This window comes from Bison bison, unplaced genomic scaffold, assembly GCF_000754665.1.
Source record: "Bison bison bison isolate TAMUID 2011002044 unplaced genomic scaffold, Bison_UMD1.0 scf7180017864280, whole genome shotgun sequence".
Lineage (NCBI taxonomy): Eukaryota > Metazoa > Chordata > Mammalia > Artiodactyla > Bovidae > Bison > Bison bison.
The window spans coordinates 1,391,266-1,415,454 of record NW_011494852.1 but is presented as its reverse complement, the minus strand read 5'-3'; the positions used below and the strand labels follow the sequence as shown (position 1 = coordinate 1,415,454).

Genomic DNA, 24,189 nt, shown 5'->3' with positions numbered 1-24,189 from the left:
AAGCTTGCTACCACATTGACCTGAGTGGAGAGAGAGAATAGTGCCCTCCACAAGCTCCTTTGTTTGTTTGTTTGTTTTCCTTTGTTGTTAATGAAACATACAATTTTATTTTTCAGGCCACTGTGTCTTGGTGGCTCAAGGACCCATGTACAGTACAGAAATTTGTTTTAAAAATTTAAAAAGTAGAGCAAGGCAACGAACAGTATCAAGGATTAGGGAGGAGGCGGAGGGGCTGTGGGAGTGGGAGTTGGCACCACCATTGTTGGGGGGAACTGTTTGACGCCGTCTATTAAAGCTGAAGAGGTGCATTTTCCATAGCCAGGCACCCCCACAGTTGAGGTATAGAACATAATGTACCTCATTAGTGTTCTCATTCTCCAGGATGAGCAAGTACTGACATCTTATCTTTTTTTTTTTTGCTTCCAATTTTTAGTAAAAGAAAACTATGGTTAGGGTTGAAATCTTTGTCTCCCATCTGCTTCATCCCTGGAAGGCCATCTCCTCCTGGATTTGGGATGTGTTCTGGAAGTCTGTTTTTATTCTTTTGCTGCAAATAAGTATCCGGAAACAAATGTGTTACTATATGTATATATATTTAATTGTGCAAAGGTCACCATACAGGAACCCATCTTTCCTCCTCTCAGCTTTGTAGTTTTTTGAGTTGCATACACATTATTTATCTGCTCACCTACTGGTGAACATTTAGATTATTCTGTTGCACACTTGATATGTGTACCCCAGTGGGTGTTGCCAAAACGTCCTCCAAAGGAGTAGTTCCCACTTGCCTTCCCAGCAGCAGTGTGTGGGTGCAGGTCTCCACCTTTGGGCACATGCCAGCCAAGAGGAAAGCCTTTCCGCAGTGCAGCCCAGGGGCGGAGCCAGAGGTGGAGTGTTAGTAAGTGATTGCTGTTGAAAGGTCTCATCATAACCTGCAGAGGAACGAATGAAAGGGCCCTGAAGCTGGAAAGGGATTTGTTTCCCACAGTCTCAGGATTAGTACCTCAAGGGGAAGAAGACACATTGACTTTTTCTGAGCATTTGATATCTTCCCTGGTGGCTCAGTCGGTAAAGAATCAGCCCATAACACAGGAGACCTGGGTTCGATCCCTGGGTCGGGAAGATTCCCCTGGAGAAGGGAATGACAACCTACTCCCGTATTCTTACTTGGAGAATTCCATGGACAGAGGAGCCTAGCAGGCCACAGTCCTTGGAGTCACAGAGAGTTGGACATGGCCGAGTGGCTAACACACACACACGTGCACAGGCAGCTCACACATGCCATTTCGTTTACTTCACACCTGTGTGGGTACGTGTGAGAGAGAACAGGATAAGTGACTTACCCAGGGTCATCCAGCCTACCACCCAGTGGCAGAGGCAGGATTCAGATCAGGACAACCCGTTTCTCCTGTTTAGAATCAGAGTTTGTGTTGACAGTCCTTGAGCCTCTCAAGACTGTCAGCTAGACGTAAAGATTGTTATTTGTTTTTGAGGATTAAAATACATATCTTTGAAGAGAATGGGTGTTTGGTGCATAAAAAACCACTGTTTAATCACTAGATGGCGCTAGCAGTGAAGGAGACACTGCCTTCAGTGCAGTTTAGTTCAGTCGCTCAGTCGTGTTCCACTCTTTGCGACCCCATGAATCACAGCACGTCAGGCCTCCCTGTCCATTTAGTTCTGTTTTTTTAAGTATTATTTTTACTGTAGACACTTGCTTCTTATTTGCTCCTTAGTTTTACTATAAGCATTTTGTAATCTCAGGTAAATAATTTATGCCTTTATTCTTTTCAATCAAAACTAGTAAGATAAGGACACAGAGCAGCCCACGTCAGGCAGTTTGGGTATAAGTCTCTGCCTCACGCCTCTCTCTGTGTTTCAGGGTAGTTTGGGCAAACATCTTCGTGCGAAGTGTGTACCCGCCTAGCAGTGGCCTAGCAAATGGAAAGCAAATGGCCTAGCAATGGAAAGCAAGTCTTGTTTTCAGGAGTTTTCTTGTTGGTGCCACAAAAAGTAAGGCTGGAGGGGAAGCGGGCTGTGTGAATGTGTGGTCAGTTTGCACGGTACGAGAGCCCAGCAACAAGAGCAGTGCCGGGACATTCAGAAACCCAGGTCCAAGTCCTGGCTTCTCTGCTTCCCAGGTGTATGACTTGGGAAGTCAGATAACCTCCCTGTGCCTCAGCGCCTCCATCCTGTAAAGGACTGTCAGCGTGGACAGTGTCTTTGGGTCGGTAAATAATTTGACACCTATTTGTCCAGCATCTGATGAGTACCAGGCATGTGCTAGGTGCTGGAGAATCAGTACAAGGCTCCCTAGTCCCACAGTTAAGTTAATCCATTAGAATTATGATGAGTGTTACAAAGGAAGGGTACTTGGTCGCGTGGGACCATATATAACCTTTCTGAGACGACTGCCGAGAGTAACAGCAGAGAAGGGGTTACAGCCTTTCTTCTCTCATTTGAGGTCACTTGATTTTTCTGCCTGATAACTTTTGTAGGTTCATCTTTATCCTTTGAAGTTCAGTAATTTCACTAGGATTAACAGTGGTGTTTATTATTTTCTGTCCTTTTTTCCTGAAATTTAGTTTACATAATTCTGAAGACATGGATTTTCCACCTCCCTTTTTTTATTTTCTGGGAAATATTTTCCTCCCCTCTTTTATTTTATCTTTGACTGGTTTCATCGTCGGTTCATTCCATTCTCCTTTGGGAACACAAGACATGCGTTTGTTGGGTCTCCTTTATTTGTCTTCCATGTCTGGTATCTTTTCTCTAATCCCTTGTCCCTCCATTCTCTTCTCAGCATCACTTTGTGTGATTTCCTCTGTGTACCCTCATCCCTCTCAGCGCCTTGTCACTGTCTTTTATGGCTTCTTGGCACCACTCCAGTATCCTTGCCTGGAAAATTTCATGGACAGAGGAACCTGGCAGACTACAGTCCATGGGGTTGTGAAGGGACAGACATGACTGAGCAGCTGAGCATGCGTACAGTATAACTTTTACCTCTGTATTTATTTCATTTTGCCTTTTGCTTGTTTGAGTTCTGCTCATTTATGTCACACGTTTTTCTGTGGCCTCATCACTTTTTTTTTTCCTGCAAAAATATTTTTGTTTGTTTATTGGGCTGCGCTGGGTCTTCGTTGTGGCACAAGGGATCTTGAGTTGGGGCATGTGGGATCTAGGTCCCTGACCGGGGATGAACCCGGGCCCCCTGCATTGGGAGTGTGGAGTCTTAGCCACTGGACCACCAGGAAGTCCTGCATTATCACTTTTCTTGATCTCCTGGATCTCTTCTTTTATTCCTCATGTCAGTCTGTGCTGTATCTAGCGTCTATGAGAGTACAGAGTTGGATTCTGGAGGGTAAAGGAGGGTTCTCTCAGCATCTCCCTTCAGCCTTGCCCGCTCTCCCATCTGCCCCGTGGGGATGACTGTACATCTCCTGGGACCGTCACATCCTTGCTGTCAGTGCACCCATCGGAGGATCACTTTGAACCTTTGTACCTGTGACACTTTGTGACTGTCAGAGCGTCTGCATTTCTGAAGTCTGAGGAGGTTTGGCAGCTTCTGACATTTTCCCTTTCTTCCAAATTTCATAGGTTTGGTATCTGTTTTCTGGCCATTGACTAAGCTTTCTTTCTTTCTTTTCATTGATTTTAGTAGGTTTTAAGTGAGGAGAGTGTAGTCTGAATACCTGCTGAAATGAAGTGAAAGTCGCTCAGTCATGTCTGACTCTTTGTGACCCCATGGGCTTATATAGTCCATGGAATTCTCCAGGCCAGAATACTGGAGTAGGTAGCCTTTCCCTTCTCCAGGGGATCTTCCCAACCTAGGGATCGAACCCAGGTCTCCCACACTGCAGGCGGATTCTTTACCAGCTGAGCCACCAGGGAAGCCCCAAATGCCTGCTACCATTTTCCAGTAGAATCACTGATAAGATGTTATTAGAGCTCCTCTGTCACACATTCTTGCTATTGGTGCGTTTGTGGATTTGCAGAACATTTTGTCATAAAATACCATATATTCATTCATTTGTTCATTTATTCATCCAACCAACTACCCACAGACAGGTATGTGAATATCTGCCATATGCTTGGGTCCAGAGAGGAATCATTCATGCAGGTGTGAACCATTTATCTCTAGAAACTTCTGGAGACCAAGGAATAGTGGGGACTCTTGCTGCTGCTCTTGAGGATTAGGAGTTTCCCCGTTCTCTCTGCAGTTTTTAACTTTTAGTTTCTTTAAGATTTTCTCTTACCCAAGTATACATGAATTTCCATGTCTTATAAAAAAGTTTGATGCTGCTTTTAAGCAAACACCACCCCTAACCCCTGCTGTCCCATCCCTCCTCTTCTCTCCAGGACAGGCCTCTGTGGTCACTTTGTGTCTGTATCATCTTCTTGCCTCCAAGTAATCAAATAGAAGGTTTAGATAATGGACATTTAACTCTCACACAACAAAGTGAAAAGGTAGGCGATTCCAAAATTGTTTCAGCTGCGTATTGAACACAGGAGCCTGAAATTCCCTTGGCCTGCTCTTTGTGATCACCAGAGGCAGCCAGTTCTTCCCGCAGAAGAAGGAAGCGGGGCATGGTCCTTCAGGCAGTGCTGTGTTGATGACGGGGAACGTTTTTTCCAGAGGCCCGCCAGCAGGATGCTCATTGGTCACATGCCCATCCCTTGACAGGTTACTGGCTGAAGAGAGAAGGATTACTGTGATTCGAGCCTACTTGCACCAAACAAAATTGGGATTCTCTCAGCAAGGTAGAAAGAGGGCCACTGACTGCTGAGTGGGCGGGGCTGAGGTGCCTGCAGTCTCCCTGTCTGCATTTACACGTACACATCCGCACGGTTAGTGTGTGTGCGTGCAGATCACTGACTCTGCTCTAGCAATGTGAGCACCTCTGTATTAGCTTGAATCCCGCTGGTGGCAGTAGAAGGCCAGGAGAACAGATCAGGCACCAAGCTGTCACTCCCGCCGATTCCAAAAGCTGCTCAGAATGCACCCTGCCACCTTCTAGCAGTGAGGTCTCCTCCATACAGCAGTGAGGAAGCATGGATCACAAACGTTTGTTTCATTCCCTGTAACATGCCACACCAGGGGAGGTCCAGCGTGTTGTAGACGTATAGAGGTCCCACTGCAGGCCCGCAGGCCCCTCCACCTTACAGATCAGAGCTGCCTGCGGCCCCACCCCGACCCCGAGTTACTTGGGTTCTCTGCACAGTCTGACCACACTCTTGCCTGGACTTCACCCCGGGGTGGAGCCAGCTGGACCCCTCTGTTGCTCCACCGGTCGTGTCTGTTTAGTGTGTCTTTGTGGTGGGGCTCCAACGTTGGCATCACTGATCTGAGGAGAGGCTCCTGGGAAGGTGCCAGCTCTGTCTGGGGCTGGACCCTCTGCGTCCCCAGGGTCACCAGCGCTGGCTCTACAGTCGGCTCAGCCCACAGTCACGGGATCTAGACACTGAGGCGCCCTTGCTGTGCTGCCAGGTTCCCGTACTGTGCTTTCACCTCCGGGTGAGAAGAGATCCCACAGGCTAACGTTTGAACTGTGTAGGTGTGAGATCAGGGAGGATGTATTATTTTACATCTGATTACATTTTTAGGTGTGTACAAATTTCAAATCTTACCTCCCTGGTAAATTGAACAGTTTGTCACTATAAAGTGACCCTCTGTATCTCTGAAAATGTGATCTGCCTTAAAGTCTTTTTCATCTGACGTTCTCCATCTTTCTTTGATATTTGCATGGTCTATTTCTTCCTATCCTTTAATTTTAACCTTCCTGCATCCTTATGTTTAGCTGTGTTTTATAAACAGCATCTAGTTGTTTTTTCTTTACGTTTACCAAGATATAATTCACATATTAATATCATACTATTCATCCATTTACAGTGTACAATTTGGGACTTCTCTGGTGGTCCAGTGGTTAAGACTCTGCTTCCAATGCAGGGATGAGGGTTTGATCCCTGATCGGGGAGCCAAGATTCCACATGTTGCACAACACCACCCCCCCCCCAAAAAAAAAGGTTTATAATTCAATGCAGTATATAGTTTTTGTTAACCAAATTTGACAAAATTTTCCTTTGTCTTTTTATTAGAGCTTTTGGTTCTTTTAGGTTTAATGTATTCATGGGTATATTTGGGTTTAAATCTGTCATTTCTGTGTTTCCTGCTTGTCCTATTGCTCTGTATCTTTTTTCTTGTTCATTCTTTTGAATTGATGGATTTTTTAGTTCTATTTCTTTCCCTCAACTAGCTTAAGTTATACTAGCTTCTCCCCCCCACCAATAATCACCCTGTAAATTCTAGCATGTACATTTTACTCTTTAAAATCCTAGTTAGCATCCTCCCCAGGAGGAGAATGAAGGCGCTTAGGCCAAGGCTGCAGACGGATGTGGGAAAGGCCACTCCTGGCCACTGGGATGGCAGCACTGTGGCTGGGGCGCCTGGCTTCCACCTCTCTCCCTTCAGCACCCAGACAACTTTTCTTTTAGTTACTCAGGTGATTTTCACACTCTGAAGTATTTGGTACTTTTAACAATGCTTTGCATTAAAACTTTAGAGTGTTTCTAGAATGTTGTCACAAATTCTTTAGGCTTATTTATCGATGTATTATATATACACAAAAGACACATAAGCTGTAACTTTACAGCTCAGTGAATTTTTGCAAAGTAGCCTCCACCCAGATTAAAAGAAGAAGAAGAATACTGCTAGACTGCCAAAGTCCTCTGTGACTGAGAAGAGTCATTGCTCCCCCAGAGTTAACCGCTGCCCTGACTCCAAGAGCAGGTTAGATCTTAGAAAAATCACCTTAGATTAGTTTTGTACTTCACTGGTGGCTCAGATGGTAAAGAATCTGCCAGCAATACAGGAGACCTGGGTTTGATCCCTAGGTCAGAAGATTCCCCTGGAGGAGGGCATGGCAACCCACTCCAGTATTCTTGCCAGGAGAATCCCATGGATAGGGGAGCCTGGTGGGCTACAGTCCATGGGGTCACAAAGAATTTGGACACAACTGAGCAGCTAAGCACACAGCACATTCTAGAGATGCTGTGACTTTCATCATACATTTTGTATGCTTTGGAGTGTTTGAGAGCCTTCTGTCATTGTGTGGAAGTTGTTGGTTCATTCTTATTGTTGTGTGATATCCCATGGGACAGCTGTAACATCCAGTAACTTATTTACTCTACTAAGGGTGGATATTTGGTTGTTTCCAGTTTGGAGCTTTTAGGAAGAGTGCTCTATGAACATTCATGTGTGGTGGGTATGTACCACTCGTATATACTGATGAGTGGTGTATGTATAATCATAAGGCATAAGCAGCCATGAGGTACTATCAGCCATTGTACAAGTAGATACTAACAAGCAGTTTTCCATAATAGGGTATCGTTATGATGGTATTTGGGCTTCCCTTGGTGGCTCAGCTAGTAAAGAATCAGCCTGCAACGCAGGAGACCTGGGTTCGAACCCTGGATTGGGAAGATCCCCTGGAGAAGGGAACAGCTACCCACTGTAGTATTCTGGCCTGGAGAATTCCACGGACTGTATAGTCCATGGGGTCGAAAAGAGTCAGACACGAATGAGCGACTTTCACTTTCACTTTTCATGATAGTATTTGAGTCGCCTTAGCATTTCATACTTCCTAAATAAAAGTGAGTAGCTTAATATACCTTTGACAGGGTAAACAAGGCAGATGGTCCCTAGGAGCTAAAAGCTTAAGAGATTCATTTCTTTTTAATTTCTTCAATGATGAGTAGAGTGGGAGACCTTTCTGCAGCTCTGAGCCATGTCACCCCAGAGCCCTCTACCCCCAGCCTGGTGGGCCTGTGAGCCTTAGTTTTTGGCCCTGAAATGCCCCTTCTTGTGGGCATCTTGCTGGTCAATGCTGCCCCCTTCCCAGCCATGGGGATGGAACGTCCATGGCCTGCAGCACAGCACAGCTAAGCCAGGCTGATCACATAAGCAGGATTTTACGAAGAGTCACAATAGTGGAAGGGAAGCCACCCAGGGAGCACCAGCCTCAGCTTATTGTACAAGACCTGGTTCTCTGCTCTTCCCTGAGGGCAGCCTCTGTCCTCACACCCCGCCTCTCCCAGAGCTCTGCCAGTGAGGCAGCCTCCTGCTCATCGGGGTGGTCCCAGACCCAGCTCACAGGTCTGTGGGGGCAGCTCTACCATTCGTGACCCTGCAAGGGAGTTTTTCACAGATAGTGATGGGGGGAGAGTCCCATTCCATCAGGAAACACTCACAGTGGCCTCCTAGCCAGCAAGCGTAATGGGCCCCGATCCCCAACAGTTGCCTTGGTGAGGGTTCTCACGGGGCAGGTCGGCAGCTCTTGCCCCATGTAGAGGTGAACAACACAGCATCAGCACCAGGGCACAGTGGTACTGGGTGCTGCACAGAGCAGGCTGGAGGCAGCTCCTTTTCCTGAGTTGGTCCCTGGCAGGAATGGGGAAGCCAGGTGCCCAGGTAGCATGGGGTGGGATGCGGTGCAGCATAGCTGTGAAGGTCTCTGTGGCTTAGGCCAGGAGTCCCCAACTCCCGGGCTGTGGACTATCCTGTTAGGAACTGGGCTGCACAGCAGAAGGTGAGCGGTGGGTGGGCAAGTGAAACCTCATCTGCTGCTCCCGTGGCTTGCATTACTGCCGGAACCATCCCCAGCCCCCCACCTCCATCTGTGGAAAGACTGTCTTCCATGAAATCAGTCCCTGGTGCCAAAATGTTTGGGGACCGCTGGCTTAAGCATAATTTGGATGGCACTGCCTTTGCCGTTGGGCTTTTCCTGAGGGACCCACGGGTGTAGTCCTTTTATGTCTTGGAGGGGAGGTAGCAGTGGAGAGGGTATGGAATAAGACAGCTGAGTTTGTTGGGAGGAAGTTTATACAGAAGTGCTTACCACGTGTTGTTCCTCTGTCTTCGATAACAAAAAGGTTCCATCGTCACACGGGGTGGACACTGAAGATGAGGAAAGTATTTCTGAACAAGATGGGTTTCCAGGCTCACCTATTCCACCAGAGAATACACAAGGAAAAGGTAAAAAAAAAATTGTTTTTAAAACATTTCATGTAAAAGCATTTTATGGCCATAAATATTGGTTCATTTGGAGGAACATATAACCATTGCACCTCTGTACCGTGGTTCCATGATTTTAAGTGAGAATATCCCTGAGCTTTGTTCTTCCTGGGATACAGTGAAAATGACTGCGTGGGTGTTTGGTTGTCTTTAATGCATAAGGCCTTCACTTTGGAGTCCATTTTGCCATTCTGTCAGTCGTGAGAGGATCTCTGGGGGAGCATCGGGACTCAGGCTCTGAAGCTCCACGTGCTCCTTCCTCTGCACCCATGACCAGTGCCATGCGGGACGGGCGCGCAGTGAGCTCCTCGGGCTGGCTGAGTGAGCTTGTCTGTCTTGTTCACCAGGCTGGCTCTAGGGCCCGGAGCAGGGCTTGGCCCACGGCTGCCTGTCACTTCAGGTGATTTGGGTGAATGAACGCATGGATATATTTATAATACAGCTTTGGAACGGCATACCTTTGTATATTTTGTTTGGCACAGTGAGAGAATTCAGCTCATTAATAGCAAAGGCCATTTTCCATTTCCTAATATGTGGCTTGTGTTTGAGAAGTGAGAAGGAGAGCCTGGCATGCAGTGGGCACCGATAACTACTTTATCAGGACCCTCAGGGAATTGCTTGGGCTCAAGGAGATAAGTAAGATACGTGTTAGTCACTCTGTCGTGTCCAGCTCTGCGACCCCATAGGACTATAGCCCGCCAGGCTCCTCTGTCGATGGGATTCTCCAGGCAAGAATACTGGAGTGGGTAGCCATTCTCTTCTCCAGGGGATCTTCCTGACCCAGGGATTTAACCTGGGTCTCCTGCATTGCAGGCAGATTCTTCACAATCTGAGCCACTATGGAAGCCCAGGGCCCAAGGAGACTCTCATATAAAGGGGACTGATTGGAAGACAGAATGCCAGCCTTCTAATACCTGTACCAGAAAATGCCACTTGGTTAGACAGCATATTCTATCCTTGTGGGAAAATCCATGTGTGTGTTAAGTTCAAGTAGAAAGTATGTTTCTTTTAGAATTAATACTTTCTCACTGTAAAAAATGCAGAAATACATGAAGTTAAACATACATAATTGTACTTCCATCAAGTATAATTTTAACAGCTTAGAATGTGTATGTACATACATGATATTTAATTACCTTAAAAAAAAATCTTATAACACGTCCTGAATATCTCCTTATGTTCATACATAGCCATCCACTTTCCAATGTCTGCATTATTTTTCTAAAGCCTGATGCATCATACTATCAGTCAGAACTAATCAAGAGACAGAAAGTATCTATACATGGTGAGGGAATTCCCTGGTGAACTTCCCAGGTTCGATACCTGATTGGGGAACTGAGTGGCCAAATAAAAAAAGGAAAGAAAGTCCATGATGATTTGAACCGGGAAAGTTTAATGTCAAGAATTACTAACTGTAATGGGATTGCCTATTAAGGGGTAGAAATAAATCTAAAGAATATGGGAATGACAGAGGGAACAGCTGCTTCCTATGTAGTTAACATGGGGCCCCAAAGGGTGCAGCTCTGGCCCGCTGGCAGGTGGAGAAGTTAGCTGAGGTGTGGTGCTAACAGAATTCACTGGAAAGCTGCTGTCTGTAGGGGAGTTCCAGGAGGAGCCGCCTGTGGGGAAGTGCTGCTGGCCATCTAGAAAGAGGGGAGGAGAGGAGGGAGAAAGAGGGACCCAGGACAATAGATGGGGGTGGAGACATCACCAGTGGAATGAGGAACCCAAGCCCTTTCCTCCTCCAGTGTCTCTTTTGCACCCTCTACTGGTGAGGTTTATTATTGCACCACCAGACAAAGGAGAGCTGCTGCAGTAACAGGAGCAGGCAGTAAAGGTGGGGTTGGAAGTTAAAGGCGGTGTTAACTGGCACACTTGGTAACATGAACTTGGAGCACAGGTGGTGGTTAGGAGAGAGTGAAGTTCCTAGAGTGGTTTTTGGCTTGTGGTGGGCATTAAAAGCTCCTGGACATTGTCACTTTCAGGTGGCGTGAGACTTGGCCAGTTCCTTAACCCCACTTCTCCTAAGTTTGAGTGCACCTCTCCTAAGAGTCTTAGAAGGATTAAATTCAGTCATGTGAGTGAAGCACAGCAGGGCTTCCCTGGTGGCTCAGCCAGTAAAGAATCCGCCTGCCAATGCAGGAAACCCAGGTTCAGTCCCTGGGTTGGGAAAATCCCCTGGACAAGGGCATGGCAACCCACTCCAGTATTCTTGCCTAGAGGAGCATAACAGACTACAGTGTACAGCATCACAAAGAGTCAGACCTAACTGAACAGTTAAGCATGCACGCAGGCACACGAAGCAAAACATTCTCCATAAATGCCAGCTGATGGTTATTGTCTCAAGGCTACCAGCCTGAGGTGCCAGCCACCCTGTACCCTAGCAGTACCCAGCCAAGAAGCTTGGACACTGCCATCCTTTGGTCGAGGTACCAGCATCTGAGCAAGTGGACTGCTGCTGGAGGCAGAGGAGGCAGGGAGAGTGGCACCTTCGCCCCCGTGGGGAATGGCAGGTGGAATGGTGGAGGGCACAGGCAAGGGTGCTGGGAAGGCAGGGAGGCTCACAGGCACACGGAGGAGCTCGGCCTGAGCTCTGCAGTCGTGTGAGCCACTGAAGGCGGTCAGGAACGAGCAGGGGGAGAGCGCAGTTCAGAGCTGGGCCGGTTCGTGGGCTGGTTCAGCTCGTGTGCAGAAGGTGAGTGCCTAAGATTGTACTCTTCAGAGCTGTCAGATGTCTTTCTCCGCTTTACAAAGTTTTCTCTCTCTGTTTTCATCAGATGGAAAACATTCTGTTCTGAAATTAAAGGTAAGAATTGTTTTTTTAAAAATGGATTTTCTTTTTAAATAGAATTTCTACCATAATTTCAAAACAACTTTTGTGATTTGTGGGGGAAAAAGCTTCTGTTAAGTGTTCTTTTCCATGGTCTAGTTTTTTTTTTTTCTTTCTTTTCTTGGTTTTTGTTTTTTCTGTCATTGTACACTTTACTATTGAATGTTTTTTTAAAAAATAGTTTTAAAACATGAAGAAACTCATGTTTTGCATAGTTTAAAATGAATGTAATATATTGAGGGGTTAGAAAACACTTATATTTGCTTTCTACTTTGTAAAATGAATAGACAGTAACCAGTTTGCAGACATGGAAATAGTTCTACTTAACTTTTTAATTCTGTGATGTCAAGGGAGTTTAAAAATTAAAAACTTCTCGGTAGAGTTAATTTATAACCTTATCTACTTTTCAGCAGAAATTAGAAACTTAATATCAGGCTGATGTGTAGTAGAAAAATGAACAAAAATTCAAAGACTTCCCTTTCCTCTAAGTTTTGAGTTGAAAAGGAGGGTCTTGTATTCTTTTCTCAGTGCTTTAAAAACGTGGTTCTGTGCAGCTTATGGGGTCTTTTTGCATATCCCAAGGAGAGAGGGCCAGTTAGAATTTGCTTTGTCCACCTCTGCTCAGCCCCTACAGTCACATCACGTGTTTTAGAATGTGAACTGGTGGCCTGTCACTCGTAGGACCTGCACGTGACCACAGTGACTGATCACAAATAAACCCTGGAGAGGGTGTGGAGGAAAGGGAACCCTGCTGGTGGAAGTGTAAATCGGTGTAGCCACTGTGGAAAATGGTGTGGAGGGTCCTTAAAAAAACTAAAAGCTAGTTATTATGTCGTCCAGCAATCCCACTACTGGGCATATATTCAGAAGAGGAGAAAACTCTAATTCAAAAAGATCCATATATCCCAGTGTTCATAGCAGCACTCTTCATAACAGCCAAGACATGGAAGTGTCCATCAACAGATCAATGCATGAAGAAGATACAGTGTATATTCTCTCTCTCTCTCACACACACACACACATATATACACACACAGTGGAGTATTACTCAGCCATAAAAAGAATAAAATGCCATTTGCAGCATCATGGATGGACCTAGAGATGGTCATACTGAGTGAAGTCAGCCAGACAGAGAAAGATGAATATTATATATCATTTATATGTGGAATCTAAAAAATAAATTAATAAATAAAAGTACAATACAAGTGATCTTATTTACAAAACAGAAGTATACTCACAGATACAGAAAACAAACCTACAGTTGCCAAAGGGGAAGGCAGGAGGGACAAATTAGGAGTATGAAATTAACACACACTACTATATATAAAATGGGTCAGCAACATGGATGGTCTCTGTAGCATGGGGAGTTATATTCAGTATCTTGTAATAACCTATAATGGAAGAGAATTAGAAAAATATAGATGTGTAACTGAATCACTTTACTATACAATGAAGCTAATACATTAGTATAAGTCACCTATATTTCAGTCAAAAGATGCCAAACTCATGGACAGAAGGGCAGAAAGAAAGCAGGCCTTCCCCTGCTGCTCAGAGAGCTTGCCAAGAGGGGAGGACTGTTAAGGGTTAGGTTCATTTAAAAGAAACAGGGAATATTAAAGTTTCTAAAGCTAAAAGAAACGAGCAACTACGAGAGCTGAAATGAAGACGGGGGAAGCGCTTACATGTTTGATACATGACTTGTGCCAGGCCACTCTTAGAAGATGCTAAGGTCAATTCGTTACTGTCCTGTTTTTTCCTTCCGTAGGACGAAAAACCACCATTATGTGAAAAACCTCCACTCTGTCCAGGTATTTGCCTTTTGAATTTCATTGTGATTGAAAAACTTATATTTCAGAGAACACCCAGTACAGTCTCACATAAAATAAAGATCACTTTTTTTTCCTGTGAAGGTTGTTGCTTCTGTCCCATTTTTGAAATTGGAAAGAGATAGCAGTTCGTTGAACTTCCTTTAAGTTTGCTTTAAAATAGAGAGTTTATGGGACTTCCCTGGTGTCCTTCCAATGCAGGGGACACGGATTCGATCTCTGGTCAAGGAACTAAGCTTCCACATGCCAAGAGGTGTGATCCCACCCCCCGCAAAAAAAAAGAGAGAGTCCAGACATTCAAACATTGGATGGTGGCTGTATGTCCGTATGGGATGTGCTCAAGCCTGGGGTTGATGGAGGGGGGATTCATGGACCTATGGGATTATGGACAGGCCCTGGAAGGGGGAGGCTTCCCAAGTGGTGCCAGTGGTAAGCCTTGAGAATCCCATGCACAGAGGAACCTGGTGGGCTACAGTCCATAGGGTCACAAAGATCGGACGCAGCTGAAGTAACTCGGCGCTCAGGCAACACGTGCCCTGGGAGAGGGGGCGTATGAAAACGGGGCTCTGCTCAGGGGCTCGAGGCAGAGTTGAGAGGTCCAGAGGTACTTGGTGGCATCCTCTCCCCTCTGCAGCCTGGGGAGCCTCATTAGCTTCCAGAGTGGATACTGTAATTTTTCACTGTGTGCCTCACGTCAGTAGTCTGAAAACCCTGTCAAGTAACCAAGACTTTTGTCTGCCCTCCGTGTCGGATTGGCTCTGTTTTCACCATTTCTGCCTCGGTGTTTTTGGTGCTGTGTTCTGGGATGTTGCTGGGGCTCTGACATCTGGCCCACAGGTTTTCTTCACTGTATGTCTTCTGCTGCTCAGCCCATCCTTTGAATCTCTGTTATTAATCAAGCCCTTTATTTTCATGATTTCTATTAAGTATTGACAAGCATCTCTCTGAAATCTTAACCGCACTCATTCTCAAATCTTGTAGCCTGTGCTGCAGCCAACTTCGTCCTCTGTTATCTGGTTTTGGTGCCTCTCTCAGTTCCTGTGGCTCTTGGTGATGTGCTCGTTTGGTCCTTGGGAGTCCCAGTTCGTCTGTCTGGGGATGCCATATCTGATTACTGTAGGCTGCTCAGAAGGGGAAGCCAGTGGGCTGTCAGATGTACAGTCTGTCTCCAGTGACTGTCGGCCATAGACAGGGCATTTTGTCAGCCAGGGGGTTTGGAGGCTCCTCTTCCTCCTAGGTTTCTCCAGCCTTGGGGTCTGCCTGCCTTTCTGTCCTCAGGGCTATATGTACTGCTTGGCCCAGGGGGACTTGAGCCCTGCTGCTTCTGTCTGGCACCCTAGACAGATACCTCGTCAGTCCTTTCTAGGCCATTTTGTGTCCCCACCACCTGCCAGGGCAAGGCACATCCCTGGAAGCACCCCCACCCCCTCTCGTAGGTGACCTCTCCTTGCATATTTTAGGCTGCAGCTTCCATCTTCAGTCTAATCTCAAATGTCTTTCCTGGATTCCTGGTAGATTGCCTCTTGTTTTCGTGTACTTGTGAAGTTACTCATTTCTTTCATGTTCTAGGGGTTGGATATGTGTGTGTCAGGGGTCAGGGGAGGCTGTCTGGAGCTGCCAGTATCCCTCCCTCCATCTGCACACAGAAGCTCTGCCCAGGCCAGGAGCCCATCGTAGTCCTCACTTCCTTCAATCTCCCTATGGAATATCACTCTCTGCTTTCCTCCAGTCTTTCTACTCCTCCCTAAATTCCTTTGTGGCCTCTGGTTTTCTTCTCACCCTGGTGCCTGCAAGTAAACTACATGCTGGTGGCTCCTCCCTCTCTCCAGCTGAGGCTCTCTTCAGAGCTTTGGACCTGTGTCCTAACCTGAGCTTCCCTCCCCCTGCCAGGCTTGTATTCCTTGTCTGGCTAGATATCTTCCAAACTACAGATCTTGTTGCTCATTCTTGACTTGCCCCTCCCTCACTGCCCACACCCAGTCAGCTGCTGAGCCCTGCCAAGTTTTTGCCCCTGAATTCTCTTATGTCCTTTCCTCTCCGTCCCTACTCTAGGAGCCTTCAGACTGATCTGCCTGCCTCTGTGCTAGGCCTCCTTCCTGTTCACTTTCTTCGCCGCTGGCCTCAGCGATTCATCTGAGAGTATAGCCCCTTCTTTCCATACTTCTGCTGAAAGGCTTTCTGGCTCCTGGTGGCCTGCAGGATACAACCTCCACTCTGCATATTACGTTAAGAAAAGGCCTCCACTGGCTCCTGCCTTCCCCCTCCATTACCCTTCTTCTTACTGCTCACCATAGTCTTAACAGATCACAGTCTTTGCTGTATAGGCCACTCTCTTTGCAGGCACTGACATAAAGAAGTTGCTCCTTTGGTTTTTGAAATAGTCTCCTGTAATTCTGATGTAAAATTGTTAATATCAATTAGTATTTTAAAACTTTTTCCTGTCCCTTTTTAGATATAACTGGTAGAACGCGTCAAAGATGTATAGAAATAACCAAAGAAAAGTTGGAGGAATTAAAGGAAGAAAATTTGCACCTAAACAATGCAAATCAAGCCCTTACACATGAGCTTAACATAATAAAGAAAACAATGAAAGATCTGCAGTTAAAACTTGAAAGGATGAAAAAAGAAAACGTGAAGCCAAAAGAGGTTGAGAAAGCATCCTCTCAGGAAGGTGAGGACAACTACCTAGTTCTTTTGTTACAGGAAGGAACAGGAATTCAAAATTTTGTACTTATTTTGGAAGTTAACGTTTTATTATAGTATTTGTTGATATTAATGTTCTTAATATTTTGGTTTGATTATTTATGGTCTTTCATTAATATCCTTATACTTGTTGAAATTTGATTTCACCTGTTGTATCATTTTTATTATGCTGAAGAAATTCTAGTACTACTTTTGGTTCTTAGCATAATATTTTACATATGTTTTGTATCAGTTTTTATCCCCATGAGCACCATATAAAAATGCCTCTTTCACCACATACTAACCAATGTTGAAGATTATATTTTCCTTGCTAGTTTGAGTGGTTAAAAAAGAAGAATCCCATTTTAATTTAATTTCTGTTTGTTCTATTATTGATGAAGTTGAATATTTTTTTCATTATCTTTGCAGGTCATTTTCTTTCTCTTTCATAAATATTCCCACTTTGGATTGAGATGTTTTGATCTTTTCTGTTGATTTATAGGAGCTCTTTATGTATTAAGAATTTTAGCCCTATGGCACATATGTTTGAGTTTGTTTCTCAGTTTGTTAATAATTCAGCTATGTGTATAGGATATTTTTCTGTTAGGATCTATGCCCTTGGTTTCCAGTGGTTAAGAATCCATGATTCCACTGTAAGGAGTGCAGGTTTGATCCCTGGTCAGGAACTAGGATCCCACATGCTGTGTGATATAGCCAAAATTAATAACAATATGCTAAGGTCATATAAGTATTCACTAATGTTTTTTCTGTATATTTATCTAAGTCTATTATTATGGCTTTAAGAAACATAATGTGGTTTTCTCTTTACAAACCGTATATATTTCTTGTCTTAGGCACATTTCTAGATACTTGATATTATTTGTGCTATCACTTTGTGGGATCTATTTTCTATTATGCTTTCCAATAGAACATTACTATTGTGTGGGAAGGCTATTCTAGTGAATTCTCCATTTGTTCTATATAATTTTCAGAGCACATATTTGTATACCATCTGAAATAGTGACATTTTTTCCAATCTAAAATTTTTATTTTACCTTTATCATATATATATATATATATATATATATCAACTTTCACAAACTTCTAAAACATTGTTGACTAATCAGTGTTAAAAAAACTTACTAACTTTTATTCATTTATATCTGTATAATTGTCATTTGCTGCCTTTGTGAGCCTAAAGGGAAAGAAGGACAGACAATTGACAATTTATATAAAATCATGATAAATTTAAGTTCTTATGGTATAATATTAAATTTATTTTTTTCAGTAGTTGATGGACCTGAATTACATTATCTAAGAAAACAAGCTCAAGAACTGGTAGATGAAAATGATGGATTGAAAATGACTGTTCATCGTTTGAATGTAGAACTGAGTAGATATCAAACAAAATTCAGGCATTTATCCAAGAAAGAGGTAATGTTACCTATTAAGAAAAATCAGTTTTATTGATATTTTAGCCTTGAATTGATTTCCAATTCCAAAGAGTTTATATTTATTATAATTTGGTATAAAAAAAGATACATCCGAAGTACAGTCTTTCTGGGCACCTTTCTGTTTCTCTGTCCATCTCTCCTTTTCTCAAAACTAAAGCAATAAAAGCTCTTAGTAAAAAATTAGGACAGTATAAACATATATAAAGTAAAGGAAGTAAAAGTCCTTGTCTGCTCCATTCTCAGCCTGTTCTTCAGGGTTATAGCTGTTGTTTGTTAGTGCACAGACTTTGAAAAGAAAGCAGACTAGTGTTTACAGGCTCCCAAATGATCTAGCTGTCACAGTCAATGGAGCTTACATTCATGATAGGCATAGGAGCATCCCCTGTAGCTATATACTTGGGCTTAGTGTAGAGAGAGCAGACAAAAACAGCCTTCTCCCACTTTTTCCATGGAATGGGTTTAATTGCATGCTTTCCCAGATGCTGCCTGAATTTCTGGCTTCTAATCAGCCTAAATCTAAATACTGACTGCAGTCCTCCCCTTTGGGAAGCTGATGGATTTGGTACATCCTCAACTACTGGTAACCACTTAAAAATAAAGACAGCAGCTTGGACAATCACAGAGATTTGAGAGGCTACCAAGAACATGGGCTAGGCCAATTGATGAGGCTCCATACCTATACAAGACCACTCTGTCAAGATGAGAGAGGTGGCTGTTTTTTCTAATGCACAGAAACCAATATAGAGTAAAGGAAAATGAAGAAAAAAGGGAATATGTTCTAAAGAAGGGAACGAGATAAATCTTCAGAAACTGATCTTGCTGCTGCTGCTGCTGTTGCTGCATCACTTCAGTAGCGTCCGACTCTGTGCTACCCCAGAGACGGCAGCCCAGCAGGCTTCCCGTCCTTGGGATTCTCCAGGCAAGAACACTGGAGTGGGTTGCCTTTTCCTTCTCCAATGCGTGAAAGTGAAAAGTGAAAGTGAAGTCGCTCAGTCGTGTCCGACTCTAGCGACCCCGTGGACTGCAGCGCACCGGGTTCCTCTGTCCATGGGATTTTCTAGGCAAAAATACTGGAGTAGGGTGCCATTGCCTTCTCCGGAAACTGATCTTAGTGAAATGTAAATAAGTGATATACTCAATAGAGAATTTTAAGTAACAGTCATAAAAATGCTCAGCAAGATCAGGAGAGCATGAACAAAGTGTGAATTTCAACAGAGAGATAGAAAAATGTTAAAAAGTACCAGAGATATCATAGAGCAGAGGAGTATAATAATTGAACTGAAAAATTCAATAGAGGGACTCAGCACCAGACTAGAGCAAGTGGGAGAAAGGATCAGTGAACTTGAAGACCAGGTAGTAAAATTCATCTAAACAGAAGAATAAAAATAATTTAAAAAAGAGTGAAAATACCATTAAGTAGTTACAGGCATTCCAGAGAGTAAAGAGAGAAAGGAGCAGAAAGCTCATTTAAAGAAATAATGCTGGGACTTGCTTGGAGTCCAGTGGCTAAGACTCCAAGCTACCAAAGCGAGGGGCCTGGGTTTGATCCCGGGTCAGGGAACTAGATCTCACATGCCGCAACTAAAACCTGGTGCGGCCAAATAAATAATTAAAAAGGAAAAAATGCTGGGACTTCCCTGGTAGGCCAGTGGACACACATTCGATCCCTGATCCGGGAAGATCCCACATGCTGCAAAGCAGTTAAGCCTGTGTGCCACAACTACTGAGCAAGAGAAGTCACCTCAAAGAGAAGCCTGAACACGGCAACAAAGAGCAGACCCCGCTCGCCGCAGCTAGAGAAAGCCTGCATGCAACATCGAAGCCCCAACACAGCCAAGAATAAATAAATAAAATATTTTTTAAAAGAAATAGCTCTAAAGACTTCCTTGGGGAAAAGAAACAAATATCTTGATCTAGGAAGCTCAAAGAGTTTTAAATAAGATTAATCCAGAGATACCCACATTGAAACATATTATAACTAAATTGTCAGAAGGTAAAGAGAGACTCATAAAAGCAGCAAGAGAAAAACAACTTGTTATATGCAAGGAAACCCTCATAAGATTTATTAGCAGATTTTCCATCAGAAACTTTGCAGACCAGAAGGGAGTGGCACAATATATTCAGAGTACTACAAGGAAAAAAAAAACAAAAACCTGCCAACCACAAGTACACTACCCAGCAAAGTTGTCCTTTAGAACTGAAGTAAAAATAAAGAGTTTTTAGCACATGCAAAGGCAGAAGGAATTAATCACCACCAGCGTTATAAGAAATGTTGAAGGACCTTCTTTAAGCTGAAATGAAAGGATACTAATTAGTAAAAGTAAAATATGAAATTAAAAATTTCACTGGTAAAGGTAAATATATGGTAAAATTAAAGATAATCTAATGTAAAATTGGTAGGTTAATCACTTATAAATCTTAATATGAAGGTTAGACAAAAATAGTAGAAATATAACTATAGTAATTTGTTAATGAATACATAAGATAAAAAGATATGAATTGTAACATCATAAGGCAGTGGTAACCTACTCCAGTACTCTTGTCTGGAAAATCCCATGGATGGAGGAGCCTGATAGGCTGCAGTCCATGGGGTCGCTAAGAGTCGAACATGACTGAGCGACTTCACTTTCACTTTTCAGTTTCATGCATTGGAGAAGGAAATGGCAACCCACTCCAGTGTTCTTGCCTGGAGAATCCCAGGGACAGGGGAGCCTGATGGGCTGCCGTCTCTGGGGTCGCACAAAGTCGGACACGACCGAAGCAACTTAGCAGCAGCAGCAGCAAACATAAAATTAGAGGAGAATTAACATGTAGTTTTAGAATTCATTCAAACTTACCAATTTAAAATAGACTTGTAAGTTGTCTTCCCAAGTTGTGCAGTTATAAAGAATTCTGCCAAGCAGGAGATGTAGGAGGCATAGATTTGATCCCTGGGTCAGGAAGGTCACCTGGAGAAAGAAATGGCAACCCACTCCAGCATTCTTGCCTGGGAAATCCTGTGGATGGAAAAGTCTGGCAAGCCACAGTTCATAGGGTCACAATGAGTTGGACACGACATAGCAACTAAAGCACTCACCCACCACCCAACTTGTTTTAGGTAAGCCTCGTGGTACCACAAAGTAAAATCCTGTAGTATATAAACAGAATATAAAGACAAAGAAATCTTAGCATACCGCTACAGAAACTCAAATCACAACTGAAGAGAGACAGAGAAGAAAGGAACCAAAGGAGTTAACAGAAAGGCAGAGAAGAATGAACAAAATGACAAGTCCATACCTAACAATAATTACTTTAAATATAAATGGGCTAAAATCCTCCAATCAAAAGACAGAGTGGCTGAATGGGCTTACCTGGTAGCTCAGATGGTAATGCGTCTGCCTACAATGTGGGAGACCTGGGTTCAATCCCCATGTCAGGAAGATCCCCTAGAGAAGGAAATGGCGACCCACTCCAGTACTCTTGCCTGGAAAATTCCATGGATGGAGGAGCCGGCAGGCTACAGTCCATGGGATCGCAAAGAGTCAGACACAACTGAGCAGCTTCACTGGCACTGGCTGAATGCATAAAAAAGCAAGACCCACCTGTGTGCTGCTTACAAGAAACTCACTTCCGATATAAACACTTAGACTGAAAGTGAAGAGATGAAAAAAGGTACTCTGTGGAAATAGAAGCCAAAAGAAACCTGAGTTAGCTTCACTTATAACAGACAAAATAGACTTTAAGACAAAGACTGTAATAAGAAGCAAAGATCTTAGGATGTAAAGAGGTCACTCTGAGAAGAGGAGATAACATTTGTAAATATTTGCATACTCAACATAGGCATGCCTAGAAATACAAAACAAATATTTTTTAAATATTTATTTATTTGGCTACATTGGGCCTTAGTTGCAGCCCACAGGAGCTTCCTTGCGTCACGTGGGATCTTTGATTGAGATGCATGCACTCTTGTGGCATGTGGGCTCCAGAGCATATGGGCTTCAGCAGCTGCAGCACGTGGGCTCTCTAGTCGAGGCTCACAGGCTCCAGAGCATTCAGGCTCAGCAGTTTCAGAGCGCAGGCTGAGTTGCTCCGTAGCATAAGGGATCTTAGATCCCCAACCAGAGATCAAATCCATGTCTCTTTCATTGAAAGGCAGATTCTTAATCACTGGGCCACTTGGGAAAATCCCTAAAGTGAATATTAACAGACCTAAAGAGAGAAATAGACAGAGTCATATAATAATAGTAGGGAACTTGAATATCCCACATTTATTAATGGATAGATCATCTAGACACATAATCAGTAAGGAAACATTGGCCTGAAATGATCCATCAGAACATGTGTATACAGAATATTGCATCCAAAAGCAGTAGAATACACATTCTTCTCCAGGCATACATGTAGCATTCTCTAGGATAGATCATATATTAGGCTTACAAAACAAGTCTTAATAAATTTAAGAGGATGGAAATCATATCAGACACCTTTTCTGATCACATTGGTACAAAACTGGAAATCAAAGAAACTGGAAAAGTAACAAATATGTGGACATTAAATAACATGCTACTCTGATCAACCAATGAACCAAAGAAGAAATCAAAAAATATCTTGAGATGAATGAAAATGGAAATACAACATACCAAAATTTACGGGTTACAGCAAAAGCAGTTTTAAGAGAGAAGCCCAGAGTAATAAACACCTACACTAAGAGACAAGAAAGATCTCAACTTAACAACCTAACTTTATACCTCAAGTAATTAGAAAAAGAACAAACGAAGCCCAGAGTTAATGGAAGGAAATAACAAAGACCAGAGAAGTAATTTCAATAAAAAATAGGAAAGATCAGCTGATTTTTAAAAATCATACCAAGAATTAACACCAACCCTTCTCAAACTCTTCTAAAAAACTGAAGAGGAAGAGATACTTCTGAACTCATTTTATGAGACCAGCCTTACTCTATAATGCCAAAGCCAGACGAGGACACTCCAAGAAAGTTGTAGGCCAATGTTCCTGATGAACAGGGACATACAAAAATCCTCAACAAAATATTAGCAAACTGAATTCAGCAGTACAGTTGACCTTTGAACAACATGGGTTTGAACTGCATGGGTCCACTTAAGATAAAATCTTTTTTTGAATAAATGCCTTCAGTACTACAGAATCCATGGTGGGTTGAATCTGCAGATGTAGAATGGTGGATGTGGAGAGCCCACTGTGGGACTTGAGTAGGTTTTGGTATCCACAGCCAACCCTAGAACCAGTTCACAGATACTGAGGGATGACTGTACGTTGAAAGGACGGAATACCATGATCAAGTGCTGTTTATTCCTGGGATCCAAGGATAGTTCAGTATCTGCAAGGAAGTCAGTACTGTATTGCCGGGGTCCAGCCCCGGCTGATCCAGGGTATTTGAAGGAGAGATGGCGTAGGCGACCTATTTATTTAAATATTCATCAAAGATATAAAGAGTAATAGAATGAGGACAGCTCAGTGAGGAAATTCAGTGGAGAAAAGAGGCTGAGTAGCTTGGTTTACGCGGGAGACCAATAAAACTTCAAGACAAGAAGTTTGCACCACTTACGTAGGCTGCAGGCGTCCTTCCGTTCTCCCGAAGGAGAGGAGACACTGAGGCCTCCCCGGTCGGATCTTAGAAGCCCAGGCATAATTAGTAAGCATGGTGGGTTCCACGCTCCAGATGGAGACTCAGCCAGAGTGAGAGAGAGAGCAACATGGAGAGACCAAGTTTCGGTGAACAAGGCCTGCACTTTATTCTCCAAAGTAGTTTTTATACCTTAAGTTGTGCATAGAGGATAATGGGGGAAGGGGTAGAGTCATGCAAGGACAGCAGTTCCTGATCCTAATCGAAGCCAGACTTTCAAACTTATCATATGCAAAAGTTCAGGTGAATTACATCATCTTCTGGCCAGGAGGCCTGTTAACATTTTAAGAAACTTATTTTTCTCTAAAGGTGATTATTCCAAAGTCAGGAGCCACCCTCCAAAAGCATTAGATAAAGTTGCATTCCTATAGGGCAAAGGTGTGGTGGGCTCAATCAAGAAAAGAATTAACTCAAGGGTCCAAGGTTACAAACATGAAAGCTACTACTTACACCAATTATATTAATCAGTACACTGCCAGGGACATAGCAGGTAAGGGATATGGAGACTTAGCAGCAAACATTGGCCCAACAAGTGAAAAACCCTTCACCAATACAATTTCTAATCAATCTTTCAACTGGTCAAAGGACTCTGTATTTAGACAGTTGAGAACATCTCATGCCTTTCACAGTTGGGAGGCTCTGAGCAATCACATGTGGCTGGAAAAACCTATTCAGGCAGGCTAGAGGACTTC

The 24,189-nt window shown here is 43.6% G+C and overlaps 1 protein-coding gene across 4 annotated transcripts in view; it reads left to right on the top strand.

Moving 5' to 3' along the window:
- Positions 1-24,189, top strand: part of CEP89 (centrosomal protein 89kDa) — an 83,867-nt gene that overhangs the window by 17,737 nt on the left and 41,941 nt on the right. Inside the window, exons 2-7 of one of the 4 annotated variants that reach the window (XM_010848933.1) lie at positions 1,880-2,010; positions 8,926-9,028; positions 11,845-11,873; positions 13,663-13,705; positions 16,176-16,394; positions 17,694-17,839. In XM_010848933.1, the coding sequence (XP_010847235.1) occupies positions 1,939-2,010; positions 8,926-9,028; positions 11,845-11,873; positions 13,663-13,705; positions 16,176-16,394; positions 17,694-17,839 (612 nt within the window). In that variant the 5' untranslated portion in view covers positions 1,880-1,938. The remainder of the gene's footprint in view (positions 1-1,879; positions 2,011-8,925; positions 9,029-11,844; positions 11,874-13,662; positions 13,706-16,175; positions 16,395-17,693; positions 17,840-24,189) is intronic. The other 3 variants (XM_010848930.1, XM_010848932.1, XM_010848931.1) reach the window with 3 other exon arrangements.